The sequence below is a fragment of the Trachemys scripta genome, chromosome 10 (genome assembly GCF_013100865.1).
Source record: "Trachemys scripta elegans isolate TJP31775 chromosome 10, CAS_Tse_1.0, whole genome shotgun sequence".
Classification (NCBI taxonomy): domain Eukaryota; kingdom Metazoa; phylum Chordata; order Testudines; family Emydidae; genus Trachemys; species Trachemys scripta.
In genome coordinates, this window is record NC_048307.1 from 71737051 (window position 1) to 71752943 (window position 15893).

At 48.1% G+C, this 15893-nt stretch overlaps 1 protein-coding gene across 3 annotated transcripts in view; it reads left to right on the plus strand.

Annotated features, from left to right (window-relative positions):
- Window positions 1-15893, plus strand: part of NTRK3 (neurotrophic receptor tyrosine kinase 3) — a 332474-nt gene that overhangs the window by 198757 nt on the left and 117824 nt on the right. For all 3 annotated transcript variants that reach the window (XM_034783964.1, XM_034783962.1, XM_034783963.1), the window contains exon 12: window positions 5351-5539. In XM_034783964.1, the coding sequence (XP_034639855.1) occupies window positions 5351-5539 (189 nt within the window). The remainder of the gene's footprint in view (window positions 1-5350; window positions 5540-15893) is intronic.

Genomic DNA, 15893 nt, shown 5'->3' on the forward strand with positions numbered 1-15893 from the left:
CGGCCCACCAGGGTAAGCCCCCTGGCGGGCCAGGCCAGTTTGTTTACCTGCCGCGTCCGCAGGTTCGGCCCATTGCAGCTCCCACTGGCCGCGGTTCGCCGTCCCAGGCCAATGGGGGCTGCTGGAAGCAGCGCGGGCCGAGGGATGTGCTGGCCGCCGCTTCCCGCAGCCCCCATTGGCCTGGAGCAGCGAACCGCAGCCAGTGGGAGCTGCGATCGGCCAATCCTGCAGATGCGGCAGGTAAACAAACCGGCCTGGCCCGCCAAGGGGCTTACCCTGGTGGGCCACGTGCCAAAGGTTGCCGTCCGATCCCTGCAATATAGACATCATTGCAAACCGTTTAAGTGTAGACCAGGTGTAATCCTAATGACTTTTAGCCACCCTTCCTGCTCACTTACCCTGATGTGTGCCCTACCACCACATCACGTTACTGCCTTGGGACATGAAAACACTTAACTGGCACTTAGGGATCCCTGACAGCCCCCTTTTAAACACTAGGTCCATTCGGGGTGCTAACCAAAGAATGTTCTCTGTTTAAACCAGGGGTCTCCCATGGGCCATCTGCGGCCCGAGAACCTCCCCATTGCGGCCTGTGGAGGACAGATGCCTGCCTCTGTCTGGGGGAGAGGGACAGAGATAGCATCACTAGTCGCCGGGCCGAATCAGGCATGGAGACAGCATCATTAGTTGCCGGGCAGAGTCAGCCATGGAGGCAGTGTCACTTTTTTCCACAATGAATATAAACAAGTCAAAATACCGAACACAACTATCTGATGCACACCTTGCTCAATCCTGAAGGTTTCAACTGCTCAGTCACTGAGGCCAAACATCAACAAATTGACAGAACTGAAGCATTGCCAGGTGTCTGGCAAACACTATAAACTCTCTGGCAGGCGAAGAATTGTATAAAGTTGTATGACAGTTTCATTAGTTCTAAGAAATTCAAAATAAAAAATATAATATAAACGTTTTCTTTTCTGAACACCATCTTCAGTGACATTATTGGCCCGCAAGGAGGATTTGAGGACTGGCACTGGCCCTAAGGTAAACTGAGTTTAAGACCCCTGGTTTAGACTGAGGCCTTGTCCAGGCTACAGATGCTTTGCCGGCAGCTATCCTGTCAGAGCCCTCTAGTGTGGATGCAGCTTATGTCTACAACAGGAGTATTTCTGTCAACAGAGTTGCACCGCTTCCCGCAACAATGTTAGCTCTGCTTCTGTCGGCACAGCTGTGTCTGCCTTGGGGTTTTTGCTGGCATAGCTGTCAGCTAGGGGCTGTGGTTTTTTCACCCACCCCCCAACTGACATAGGTATGCTGACAGAACTCTGTAGAGTGGACTTGGCCTGACTGAAATGCCAATGTATGGAAGAGTAAGCGAAAGTGGAGGAAGTGGGCTGAGCCTGGAGAAAGAGAGTTGGCATGGGTGACAGCCTGCTATGGGGAATTACCTGAGAGTGAAATCCACAAAGACCTTTGAAGGTTGTAAAGATCAAGGAGCATGAGGTATTTTGGGGAGCATTCGAAAAGGGCTTGAAGTAGGAGCAGTGGGGATGGAATGAAGAGAAGGAAACTGCTGAGCGACTCTCAGGAAACACTTCCTACCAGTGAGGTAAGGCCATAAGATTCTAGTGTCCAAAGGGGAGTGGTGGAAGCCCCATTGCTTGAGACATTTAAATGGGACAGCCTTACATTGATGGGGTGGTTGAATGGGCTTGATGTGACCTACTGTAATGGGTCTTGTCCATCGTTAATGCCTATGGTTCTTCTCTGCCTCTTTTGCATTCTGCCTTCTTGGGATTCAGTTTGAAGCCCACCTTCAACCTGAGGGATAGGAGCACCAGTTTGAAGACCTCAGTGCTGACCTGGTTAGGTTAACATTAGCCAGGGAGTCATCAGGCATGCTCCCCTCAGCAGGCAGCCTCTTGTGTTCTGTGGAGCTGCCTGAACTAAGTGTATTGTCGTGTACAATCAGCTTCGTTATGTTGGCTAGTGCAGTATCGCAAGTCTGTTGCTGGATCAGTTGATCTCAACCTGCCCCTAGGGCAATCTTGGTTACTGTCCCCTCCCTTTTCTCCTGCCCCTGTGCCCCCCCAGCCCTCATCAGCTTAGTCAAGAGTGTACTAATGTTCCGATTTTGTCTGGTTTGGCAAATGAATTGCACAGCATCAGTGAATTGTTACGAATCATTAAAGGTGGGTGAAGCTCTCAAGGTTCAAAGATGTGCTCAGTTTGGAACAGGTCCCAAAAGTTTGGTGCTAATCCCACCTTTGAGACATTATCCAGGCTTCATTGCTCTGGGAGGCACGCTTGGAATCTCCTGAGGATGGGTTTTCCTATCAGTTGCCCAGCACTTCCATCAGCTCCCCTAAATCCAAACATCCTGCTGCCTGGAGAGACCCGTGAGGTTGTCAGTTGGCCTCTGCCACTGCCATAGGGGGAAGTGGGACTTTCATAGACTCTCTGCAGGCGGGAGGGTGACATTTCTACATTTAAGGGTGCAGGATACAGAAAACATGTCGATCAAGATACAAGCGCCATATACTAGGATAGTAGACCAGATTTTTTGCAGAGACAGACATCATGTTATGTTCACTTCTCAGTGCAGTTTGTGACAGAGGAAACACCTACCATGAAAAAGACTTTGCTTTTGTTCTTTCTTTGGCGGGAGTGGTGTGTGTGTGGTGGTGGTGGTGGTGTTCTCTTCATCTAAAATAAGTCATTCAGACTGAAATTGCTTTTTGTTTATTGTGTTTGGAGAAACACAATAGCTGTAGTCTTAACGCAGGCATTTTGCTGGGGAGCTGAATTCCGCTGTGTTTTCTGTAACATCACAGGAGCTGAGAGTAATCTGGGCCCTGACAGAAGGCGAGAACCTGCCAAAAGGAACTCACAGTAAAGGGAGAGACTTCTTTCTTGTGAGTAAAACACCTGCCAGGAATCTGCTAATTACACAATAACTTTATTATGTTCCACTCGGAAGAACAAACAGTACTTGAAGTCTGAGAAATTAGACTAAATGAATGCAGTCAGAATGTCTGAATGAAGCACATATTCTCTGGATCCTCTCAGAAGCTCCAAGAGAGTAAAATGACTTCAAGACTCTCTTCTTTGTTGCTAGCACTACATAATAAAGTAATTGTGCAATTAGCAATAGATTAGTGACAGGAGAGAGACATTTTCTACTCGGCGCAGGTAGAAGGTGGAGCAGCTCTGCTCATCTTGGCTTAACCTTCTGTTAGCCCCTGGTAGCTTCCGGAAAACAGCAGAGACGCATCACCAGATGGCTGGGATTTTTCTTTCCTCGGTGTCTGAATAAATTGCAGTGTGTTTGATTAGGGTGCTGAGGAGTGCGTCCTTGCAAAAGCTTGTGTTGGAGTCTTCTCATTCCCAAGCTCCTCACAGTTTCCCATTCATGCAAGACAGGTGGCTGAAGCTTGCAGTTTTCGGCTTTACCAGCGGCATGGGGAAATGATGGATGTGATCATGGGGCTTGTGGAAAGAACATTTCATAATGATCCCTCCTGGCCTCTGAAGTCCTGTGCGGTTTTCTGGCCTTGAGAACTTTCCGTCATGAAATCTGATGGGCAGTTTTACAACTGGGGCTGTAAAAATCAGGGTGTGACTGAGGTTTGTAACATATTCATGGGTTTGAGAATCTGGACCTTGGCTATTAGGTCACCTGTCCCTTTCTTCAGGGCATCCTTTTGCGTATGAAAATGGGTGTGTGTTGGGGCGGGGTTAGAGCAGCCGTACTCTGGGATTTGGATGTGTGTGTGCATGTGCATGCTTGGATGTGAGGGGGTCTGTGTTTGCAGGAAGTGGGCTGTATGTTTGCAGTGTTTGGGCCATTAGGGTGTCTGAGGGGAGTTTGAGTGTGCCCATTTGGCAGTGTTAGCGTGAGTGGTTGGAGGGGTGTGTACATGTGGTGTTTTGGAGGGGGCGGTTTGTGAAAGGGCAGGGAGGTGTACACGGATGGTGAAGTATTTTGGGGTGTCTGAGAAGGAGAGGGGACCGGTGTTTGGGGTGTTAAGGTGATTGCGGATGTGGGTGCGTTGGGAGAAGGGAGGGAACTATTTGTGTGTAAGGGTCTACTGTGCGGGCTGCTACAATGGCTCACCCGCCATGCAGTTCCCACTGGGTGACAAGTGTCAGCCTCGGCTTAGAAGGCCAGCGTGGAGAGAGACTCCGGGCTTCTCCATTAGTCCTGCTGCCCAGCAGTGTGACCGAGTGGCGAGATCGATAAAGCATCCCTGGACGTGAGCAGCAGATGGGGGAACTGGGAGTTAAAAAGGACTTGAGATGGCACCAGTCAAATTAGAGACGATGGGGAGGAGGAACTCTCCTGAGCCTATTACAGCTCAGCCCAAAGCGTGCTCCAATTGCTGCCTGGCTCTGCACTGTGCTTGGGGCTCGCTCCTGGTGCTGGCTGTGGGTTCTTGTGGCAGAGGCGGAGAGAGGCGGAGCGGGGAGAAGCCAACACTGTGGAGTGCCAGCAAGGAGAAGCTCTGCCAGTGGGAAAATCCTCCTGCAGCCTCTTCTCAGGCAAGAGCAGCCCAACAAGTTGATGGCAGGTGGAGAAGGTTGGGGGGATTCCCCTGGATTGCAGTCAGAGAGCACTGGCTGTTTTTCTTCTCCCGCTGTCTGTGAATGCTCTGGCTTCGGAGGGGCTCCGGTGGAGAGGGTGTGGATTGCTCATTACACAGTTAGGAAGGAGCGGGGTGCATTTCCATCACTGTGCGATTCACTCAGGATTAACTCCTATGGATCACAGGTTCCCAAGCACATCAGCTGGATCGAGTGGTTGTGTGCATGCAGGCAGGGAAAGAGGGAAGGTGGAGGTGTACATGGGTGGTGAGAGGGAAATGTCATCTGAGCACAGCGTGTGACCCAGGAAGCCCTATTTGTGAATGCTGCTTCTCCAGTCTGCGCTTTCGGTTCCCAGTTTAATCTCTCGGTTCTCATATCACACCCAGCACTGTAGTATATGAACACCACAGAGGCTGAACTGTCCTGCAGGGCCTAAAGCCGGTAGCCCTCCAGGGCAGGGCTGAAGCCTGTTCTGTTGCTGCCTGTGCTGTAGTTCTGGAGGGAGAGGACTTTGGTCTCCAGGATTCAATCTGGCTCGCTCACCGGAATGGTGAATGGAAAGGGCTCTCCCCAGGACCTGTGCATTGTCTGGGAGACTCCCAGGATAATTAATCCTGTTCAGGAGGTTAGATTAGTCTTTGTCCAGCTGACGCGACTAACCTGGGTGAACTGTATGTAACAGTGAACAGAAGAACCACACAGGGATCTGGGCCGCTTGTCTCTTCATTGTGTTGTCTGATGTTTTTGTGTGTGATGGCTCTAGGTCCCGTGGCAGTGATCAGCGGGGAGGAGGATTCTGCCAGCCCCCTCCATCATATCAACCATGGCATCACCACACCCTCGTCGCTGGATGCTGGCCCGGACACGGTGGTGATCGGCATGACCCGTATCCCCGTCATCGAGAACCCCCAGTACTTCAGGCAAGGCCACAACTGCCACAAGCCAGACACATGTGAGTGCTTTATTCAGCTGGATCCTTCTGCTTACGTGAGGACAAGAATGGGGGCAGGGGTGGGGGAAGAGAAGTGGGTGGGGAAAGAAGGATGAGGAGGAAGAGGTAAAGGAAGAAGAGGATGTGGGGGAGGGTAGTGGGTCTTGTATGGTCCAGAGATGAAAGTGAACCCCAAGGTAAATCTCAGGTTTCAAAAATCACAACATACATGAAGGTGCTTCAGAAGGAGAATTCCCACCCTCACCCTCACCCTCCACTCCACTTTCATCTTCCTACCACCACCCGCTAATCACCTTCCCCATTCAGGACAGAGACAGCCTAGAATGGAGCCTGCAGACGTTTGCTTTGGGCACTGTACCAGAGGCGTGAGCCAGTGCAACTTGAGAGCACAAGGCATTAGAGAGACCTGCTTCCTATGTGTGATAAGAATGCATCTACCCTTCCTTCTCCAACAATTCCGTACCCTCATAGCAGCGGGACTGCCTCCTTGAACAACCTGCAGCCCAAAGGGCAAACACAGCAGTGTCTACAGGTAGGGCAGATACACAGAAAACACTTGGAGCAGGAGAGCAACAGATTCAGACACTTCATTTCTTACACTCAGGGGGGCCTCTGAAAAGCTTGAAATCTGCATTGTGAGCAAAATCCATTAAATAGCAAATATCTTCCACACGAGGTGATAAACTGTCCATCCCAGCTTAGCGGGAGCCCTCATAAACTCTGATAGTAAAAGTGAAGGGCTATTAAAAAAGATGCACTCTTGGTCACCACATACCACGACTGCTTCCCGGGCCACTGTCCCTCAATATGTGGAGCCTATTCACAGTCAGTGGATCAGATACAAACCTCTCACTGCACCCTCAGCCTTTGCCAATTCCTAGAAGCAACCACCCCCCACTCCAGTTACTGTTCAGGTTCTTGGAATATTTTGCATTTCTTGGTTCAAGTCAGGATTGGATGTAACAAAATGTCACAAGGAAAGTTATTGTCACTATCTTTCCGGGCTGACCAGAAGCAGGAAGTACCAGGGATCTTGCTGGAGAGCCAGACTTCCAGTCTGTTTTTGCCAACCCGGGAGGCTGGAAAAATTTGAGTCAGCCACTGAGCTTTAAGGTGTTCGTAGGAATCAAACTTCCAAACCGTTAGAAATTTACCCAGTACTGAACATTAGGCAAGAAGTTGGTTCTCCATGGCTTCCTCTTTTGCAATCAGATAAGCCCGAACAGCATCCCTTTCCCCTCCTGCTGAGATGTCAAGGGCTGGTCCTATCGCTGACACTCACAAGAACTGATAGAGAGAAACATGAGCTGGACCTCCAATCCTGGACTGTTGCTTGTTGCACTTCAATCACCAGAGCAATGGGGTGTATCCAGTTACTGTGCCTGGCTTTCCCTTTGATTTGTATTTTAATGTATTTCTTTTGGTCTGTTTGTACAGGGATGGGGTGGAGTGTTTTGGTTAGGCAGAAGGAGCCAAATAGTGTGGTATTTCTGTATCATATTTATGTTTTATATTTCTTATAGCACCTCATCTCAAAACACTTTACAGACTCTGATGGCTTTGATTCTCTGCTTTCTCTCTCTCATCTCTGTAATCTATGGTCTTTCATATACACCAAAATGGTTGGTGTACTAAGCACCATTGTAGTAGTGGTGGTTGAAAGTCAAAGGATTCAATTTACTCTGAGTTTTGTGGGGCTGCCCAGGAAGTAAATCACAGCAGAATTTGGTCCGAAAGTTTCACGGGTTCCATTTGATTAAGATCTGAAAAGTTCAATATGCAGCAGAACCATGAGGGGCTGGAATCTGGATCATTTAACTGGGCCACATGGGGAGAATATCACATGGGGAGAATATAACATTGTCAATAAATACACGCACAACAGATTACAGGGAAAGCACTTGCCTCTCTGCTTACCTACCTGGAATCATCTGCAGGGTTCCATGTTTCTGGCATTAGTTTAGTATATTTTAGGGCCCAATCCTGCAGCTCTTATTCAGACCTGTGACTTCAGTAGCAGTGTGGCCTGAGCCCTGGAAAGTATTATAGTTCACCTTTACAATAAATAAAACCAACCAGACTCTTTGGAGCTTCCATTTGGTTTTTATTTTACCCAAGCTGTTCTGCCCAGCCCTCATTTGACGTGTTGGGTCAGGCTGGAGGTGAGTGACTGTTCCCATTCACCCAGCATTTTACACATTGGACCTCTGGTTTGGTCCTCTTAAAATATTTCTCCCTCCTCCCCCTTTCTTCTGTGAAGGAGAGGTGAAACCCTTTAGATAGGCAAGCCTATTAATACCCAGCAGAGTCCATCCAGAAAAGGGGCTGGTACAATGCTTGGACATACCAGTGCCAGTTAGCCCCTGCCCTTCTGATCACTGCCTTCCTGCTAAATCCACTAGTTGGATATTAGACTATGAAGCCCATCGCTAGCAATGGCATTCACCCCCACATAACCTGTAGAGCCCAGGTTCACATACAGGTTTTGTTAACGTATCATCTATAGACACTGGAACGTGGCTTCTCTCTTTCTTTAGCTTGGTCCTCCTCCCTGGTTGGCTGTGACACCGGGTGTTTGGGCTGAGGACACGCAGACACCTGTTACTGAATTACAGTGAGGAGAGAAAACTCTCTGTGCTTAATGCAGTATTAATAGTACATTGGTGTGATATAGATTTCCGTCACCCTCTGCACTAACAAACATCGCTTATCATGCGGGAATGATGGATGTTTATTCCCAGCCACTTAGTTCTGCATAATGGAATTGCAGATGAAATATGGAAAGTGGCTTGCTGCCTGCTAAGCTTTGCCCCCTCTTGCTGCTTCTGCACAAACCTGTCCTGCGGGGGGTACTCTTACAGACCCATTAATTACTGCTGTCTGCGAGGAGACAGACGTTTGCTTCTGACTATGGACGTGCTGGGTTTTTTTCCCTGTCAATAGGATGAAGGATGCTGGAGCTCTCTCTCTTACCTGTGATTTTCTGGGAACTCCTGAGACCAGGGCCTTTCTCTCACTCACCTACTTGCTGCTGCTTCCAGAATTAGAGAGACGGAAGGGAAGAGTCATTCTTCCCTTCCTAGATGTGGGTTTGGGGAAAGGGCCTGGAAACAAATGTGCCACCCTGTCCCTGTGTTGGGACATATTGACACTTTGGGACCTCGTGCTCTGCTCTTTGCCATTCCCTCTGCTCCTTCCAGCCATAACTCCATGTGCACCGGTCAGCGCCATGGCTTGGAAGGATGCATTTTGTTAATAAATAAAAGCTTCAGCTTCAGTAGTTCTCACTCCCCTGCAGGGAGTTAAGCTGAGTGTCAGATTTAAGATGGGGCATGTTGATCTCAGAAGAATTGGCGGCAATATAGAGTCCCTTTTTTCTGGGACACGAAATAGGGATCAGGTGGGCATATCTGCTTACTGAGATCTCAGGGTATCGGAAGAGCAATAGGCATGGATGAATCTGTGCCTTCACTGTCATCTGGAAATAGTTGTGTTTCTTTTCTAAAATGCATTTACGTTGTTTTGGGCTAGGGCACCGTATGGAAGGGAATTCATCAGAATTCAGTGTGCAGTGGGTCAGAAGGTTCCATCCCATGAGTGATGCTGGTACTGAAGCAAAATGTGACTCATTCTACCCTCCAACATTTCCTGAAAACGGCAATCGGTTCCTGTGGGCAGGAAACTGCAGTTTGCTACAAAAATTAACCACACGATAGAAAAAATGGCAAGTGTCTGCCCAAGAGACATTAACGCTGATGCGGTGCCCAGATGCTGGTGGGAGGGACCAAATGTCACTGTTTTGACCATGAACAGCTGTGCTTGTTGACAGCAATGGAGACTTTCCACTCTAGCTCCAATTTGCCAGTCCCCACCAGACTAAAAAGGATCCATTTTGCCCCCTGACTCTGATTCCAGGTGGGTGATGGAAGAAGCTGGACATTTCTTAGATCTAAAAGCTTCAGAGATGTTTTGGATGAAAAGGTTTGGAGGCTGACCTTGCTTTTGATAATGGTAATAAGCACCGGCTATGTTGAGGAGATTATTTATTAGAATCTCTTGAGTCTGTACCATCAGGTTCTATGCAAGCACGGTAGCTAACGTTCAGTTGGCTTCCTGTTTTGTCAGAACAGCAGTATCCCAGGGAGCAATCGTTCTTGAGGAAAACTGGCTTTTCTGAGACTGTTCCAGGGCAAAACTAGGAAGAAAAGGCCTCGAAAATGAAAAATACTTTCCAAAAAGGGATCCGAACTTTTCTGAAACTCAGGCATTTCTCAGTTTGCGTCTGGGGTGAAGGGTCAGTCGGGGCTGCTCTCTCGGAACAGGACGCTCTGGCCTCAGTAAAAACAGCGATGTTGGAGTCATTCAGAGCCTTCTTTGATTTTGTTGCTGCTGCTGCAGACTGGGCACGACGGTTGTTTGGTTTGTTTTCCTCTGTCGGGACTGGTGCAGCCTTAGCACTGCGATGCATTCACCATGTGGGCGGAGCCGATGTCCTTCTATAGAGTGCTAATGAGGGTTTTTTTTACAACCGCATTTATTACAGGCTGCCCTGACATAATTGCATATTCGAAGTTAGTAATTACACGTATTCACACTAATTAAGTAATTAGATATAATTACGCTAACTGTAAATACATGGTAATCGGCTAAAAAGAAGTACTTCAGAAAAACCAAGGCAAATCACACAATAAAGACACCATCAGCAGCCTTTCCGCACATCACTCTCTCTTTATTTTGCATTTGGAGTGCAGTTTGAAAGGGAATCTGTGATCCATTCAAAAATCATACTCTTTAAACAAACGGATTTCCTCCCCTATGTCTCTAATAACACTAGAGAGTCGAAATGGGAGAGGATTTTTAAAAATCCAGTTTTCCTCTCACTGCTGATGCTCTTCATTCACCAGTTGTATTTTCTTTAGCTTGGACAAAGGAAACTGACTAAATCCATTCCATTTTGCTTGTAATCAGTTTTGCTCCCAGGTTCTCCAAGATGCACATCTTCGGTTGCAAATGTTCGCAGTTTATTTGTATGAAAACAACTGTTTTCACTGCTAATAGAAGAGGAAACATTCCTGGGGGCAGGTAGGGTTTGGAAAAAAATATTTCCACCAAATGTAAATTTTGAGCTGATGACAGAGGCCCTTTAACTCTGAGCAGCCCAGAGTAACTGAATTATAGTAGACATAGCCTCCGAGTAGACTGAATCCCCTCTCAGAACCCCTTGCAAGTCCTCCTGACACTCACATACACAAGCACTGACCCCGCTCTCTGCTCCTTCGGAAAAGCCTTTACCTTCCCAAAGACTCGAGTTCCCTTCACTTCTCTCTGAGGTTTGGCTGTGGCGCCTTCTTGTGGGGTACATCAGCATTCTATGCTGCCATCCCTCATGATTCATGTGTGTCTGAGGTCATTAGGGGACTTAGTGGGGAGGTTTGAGCTGAGGCCTTCTCAGTATGCAGATAACACCTAATTGAGCATCTCCATCTCCACCAACCCAGGGAGAGCGATCAGGTGTCTCAGAGTTTAGATGAGGGTGGGGCATAGATGAAAGTGAGGTGGGTTAGAGTGAAGTGTTTATGGGGAGAGGGGGAAGCAGCAGGATGATGAGACTGAGTTGATGCCATGCCTCCAGTTTGAGGCTGTGTTCATTTTTTATGACCTCCGCTCACAACTTGAAGGTCGGGTTAGATTCCCAGCTGCTTTTGAAGGATAAAAGAATAGCTTTGGTCAAAGCACCTTTGTCCATCTAGATCTGACTAGGAGTCTGTGCTCGTTTCTCTTGGGTGTGAATTTAGCTACTATGGTCGATGTCTTTGTCACCTCTAGATCAGACTGCTGCAGAGTGCTCCATCCCCCTACCCACAGTAAGCACTTTTTCTGTCTGCCTCCCCATTGCTGCCCAGCCGCCAGCCTTTCCACTGCCAGAAACCCTCTTGAGCTTCCCTGGACAAGAGTTCTCACTGATGGCTGCTGCCCCACCCTGATTGTCAGGTTCGGAGGTGGGGTGGAGACCATGTCTTCCTAGGGAAGTAGTGGAAACCCTGTCTCTAGAGTTATTTACACAAAACATAGGCGATCTTACATTGACAAGTGGGTGGAGGAGTAGATCTAATAAGTCTCTTCCATCTCTTCAGCACTTATGTCTAGGAGGTTTCTGGCTTGGCTCCATGCAAAAATCCTGACCTCAACATTCGCCTTCTAGCAGCTGGAAAACCTCTGTGATCCTGAACTAGAATCCTGCTTTCCAACCTTGCAAACCCCACCCCCCGCTCCAGAGTAGTCTCTGCTGGAAACTGCTTAGAATGCCAAGGGCTAACGACAGTCTCTTGGGAACAGATTTTAATGTTCAAACCCCACAGGCAATGAAGCAGAACTGAGCAGTGCAGAGTGGCAGAATGAGGAAAGCGCAGGGCCCCACTCATCCCTTCATGCCCGCGTCCTCTGCCTCCTTCTCCTGACTGACAGCTGAAAGGAAAGGTCCTTTTGGTCACTGGCTTGTCCATCCAGCTCTCTCTACCTATGGTCAGCTCTCAGCTGGTTTCTCTCTCTCTGCTGCATTCTCCAGTATTCCTTATCTGTAAGCATTTGTTCTCCATCCCATTCACCCAGGGGAGGAAGGGAGAGAGAAATGGCAACAAATGCCAGAGCTGAGAAGTCAAACCAATCTCAGTGGCAGACTGACCATCCAGACCCATTCAAGAGCTTTTCTGAGTTGCAATTTGACCCTCAGGATTAACACCGCTGGGAGTTGGTCTTCTGCCTTTCCTGCCATGGGCCATCAGCTTGCTATTGAACCAAAGGAGTAGCAGGCTGCAGTGGAATGGCTGGCAGGTGCATTCTGCCCACGTACACCAGGACTGTTGGCCACTGCAGGTGTTTCTACATGGATCCATTCAGGAGAAGCCAAACAATTAAGGAGGAAGATTCCTGTCCTGCCTGTTTCTGCCCAAACCCTGCAGGCATTGCAAGGCATTGTGGTAGCCAATAATGCAGTGCCTGGTGGGACAGGCCCGCCCTACTCCTAATGTGACACACATGCTGTCTCTATTTACATACAAGCAAATCACCTCCTGCAGCTGTGAGGATGGGCTCTGAGGGAGTTAGATCCTACCACTGTTATTTTAATGTGTGTTTATCGAAGATGTTTGTAGCAACAAAACAGATCAAAGGCAGCAAAGCTCAACGCCAGCCCGCACCAGGAACTGAAGCTGACAGCACATCTGTGGCGGGTGATGCTGCATCCGGAAGCCACGCTCCTGAGTGCAGCGAATCCAATTCCATTAGAAAACAAACCATTAACTCAGCCATAACTCAGTTATGTGCTGCTGACACTGACCTGCCAGCAGGGAGACAATGCTCATGAAGGGACGAGACCCACATACAGACATCAAACAATGAGCAAAGTCTTCCCCTAAACGCACATCCTCTGGCCCCAGAGTCACTCCTGAGGCCCCTTTAATCCTGGCATGTCCAAAGGTGACAGCTAGTGTCGGCTTGCCTGAGGTGATTTTAGAACGGAGCCAAAGCTCTACGAAGGGGGCCTGTAAGCTGTACGAAGAAGCAAAGCAAAGAAAGGCCTTCAGCATATTTCCTATTGGGCCGGAGAGGCTCTAGCACTGCAGGCTGCTGTCGCTCATCAGAAGCCCTGTCTGTCCATCAAGGAAAGGGTAGTTTGATCCTTCCCACTTCAGCAGTATGGGAGCAAACTCTTCCACATGAGAATAATGATTAAACTTGAAAGTTACTTGGCTGCAGCAAGGATGTTTATATACTCACTTGCCACCCTGGGCACATCCACACTTTACCTGCACACTCATTTGCACACCTGTGACACTCATTTATATGTAGTCTGTCCCACCCATGTATTGCAATCACATACCCATCATCCTTACTTCTACACCCTCCGACGTACATATTGATTTGCGTACATATGCATGCTCACTCGTATACTGTAGTGACAGGCATGGTATAAAACCGTAGCTGGATTAGCTACAGGCACTCACTCACCAATGCATGTGCTCTCACACGTACATTCACACCCACTTATCAGACGCCTCTGCTCACAGATAACTTTGCACCTGTGAATTTTCTACTTTCTGCTGAGCACGCTTGCCAGTTCTGGCACCACCCTCCCCATGCCCACCCCTCCCATGCAAGCCCAGCAATGGCAGCAGGCACATTGACATGCAGCCTGGGCAGCTTCCCTTTCACATATTGCCCCTACCTGTCAAAAATGGCTGTCTCTGCAATTTCTGGGGGTGAGAGGTGGGGTGAAGGGTTTTCATGAACTGGCAAGAGAGACTGGATTTTCAATTCTGGCAGGTCATAAACTGTGAGGCAATGTGGGAGTGGTGGGGTGTGAAAGAAAGGATAGGGCAGGTGACAGAAGGAGGAGAGAGATTATCATGCTGTAAATTGGTGCCTGTTTAATCATTCGCTCACCTACGTATTGGTATTTTGTAATGTCTGTCCGGTTGAATTTGTCTCAGCTCCACTCTGTTCTTGGGGCTGAGGTGGGTGTCTGTGCCACAGAAAGACATAATGGTCTTCATCAGTCATTGCTGTCCTGGCTCAGAGCTCCGTCCTCTCCGCCTGGCATAATGGTGACACAGCAGCTTGTCCTGGGTATATTGGTAACTCGTGCAGCCCTGATGCCAGTGATAATGAAGAAAGCTTTAGAAGGATCTCCTAATGGCACATTGATTGTGTGAATTATGCTTTGGGTATTTCTAAAAATAGATGGTATGTCTGTATAGAGAGAGAACTTACCCATCAGCTATTTATTTATTGTGTCTTTTTCCTGAATTTGGTTTGGCTTATAAAACTGAAGCATTCTGAAAGACCCTTGACCTGCCTGCTGTACCTACAGATCCATGATGCCCATGTAGTACATGGATGCTCTGATGTGGCTGTGGAATGTCGTAGTACCCAAGAAAGTGTTATTTTGTAGAAGCTAGTTGCCAGGTCCCAGGAGTTGCTTGGAAACAATGTCATCCTCTCTTGGTATAATCCACCCAATGAGAGTTGGTTTTGCAGATATAACATCACATCCTGCTGAAGAGTTATGGTTGGGTGAAGTCTTCCAGAGCTGATCTGAGTTGACTTGGTTTGAAGGAGATGCTCTCTGCTGGCAGTGCAATTGAATTAAAGCTCCTAATAAAGACACCAATTATTAATGACAAGTCCAGGTGCGGGTTAGAAAAATTATTACTCCCAACATAGTGTGAGCATCTTTAGTAGCACTGCCTCTCCCAATGGAGGTATAGTCTGGTACCCTAGAGCTGATGTAATGGTGATGGTTCATCAGCAGTCACAAGCACTGTCCATTTCCAATGCCGCTTTTAGACAGAGACCCCAGGAGTGGTTTCTCCTCAAAACAGCATTTTCAGAACATGACAGAACCCACAGTTCCAGTGGTGAAACCCAGGCAGAGATCAGGGTAGAAAGATGCTCTCCCCAATTGCAATAGGTTCACTCCAAAGAGCTCCTCGTGTCAAAGGGGACTCGCGTTCCATGGACCTGCACAGAGGCCTAGGAAAGGATGTGTGAATGGACTGTGAATGCTCAGCCAGTCCGATTGCTAAATGAGCTAGACAGTTTTTGTAAAGAACGCGGCTGCCTCCTGTATCATGTAACAAAACTTGGCTATGGAGGATGCCGCGTCTGTCACTATGCTACATGCCGCAGGCACTTGGAACAACCCAGTGGCAGACCCAAGGGTAGAATTGAGCTGAATCTAATCCAGTCTGCTACCTCTAACAGGGGCCAGTGTTGGGTGCTGCTGACGAGGGTGCACCCAGTCATGCAATAGTATTCTTACTGAGGGGGAGTGTAGTAGGGATTTCTTCCTGACTCCAGCTAGTGATCACTTGGTGCCGTGAAGTCTGTGAGCTCTTGCTGTTTTACTCCCGGGAAATTGTGAATTATTTATTATTTACATTGCAGTAGCACCCAGAGGCCCACTAATGTAATTGCACATCCCGTTCTTCAGAGAAACGTCTAATCCTTTTGAGTCTTACTGAGTTATTTGCCTTAATATCTTGCATCGGTAGTTCTCCAGGTTATTGATACATTAAAATATTGGTTTTAAATGTGCTGGCTTTTAAATCTGGAGTGTCTTCTTGTTCTTGTACTATAGGAAATGGTAAACAGAAGCTGCATTGCCCTTCCTTATCCCATTCTATCCCTTCTTATTAACCCTGTGCCAGGCCAAAGGGTTCTTTCAAAAACAAAATAAAAAACCACTTCCTTTATATTGTAAAATAACAGATCTACGTGACTCTGTAGGGATAAAAGGCAGAGAAGGTGGCTAAATCTCCAAAGCGTACATGGCAAGTTTGCCTTCTAATTGCAA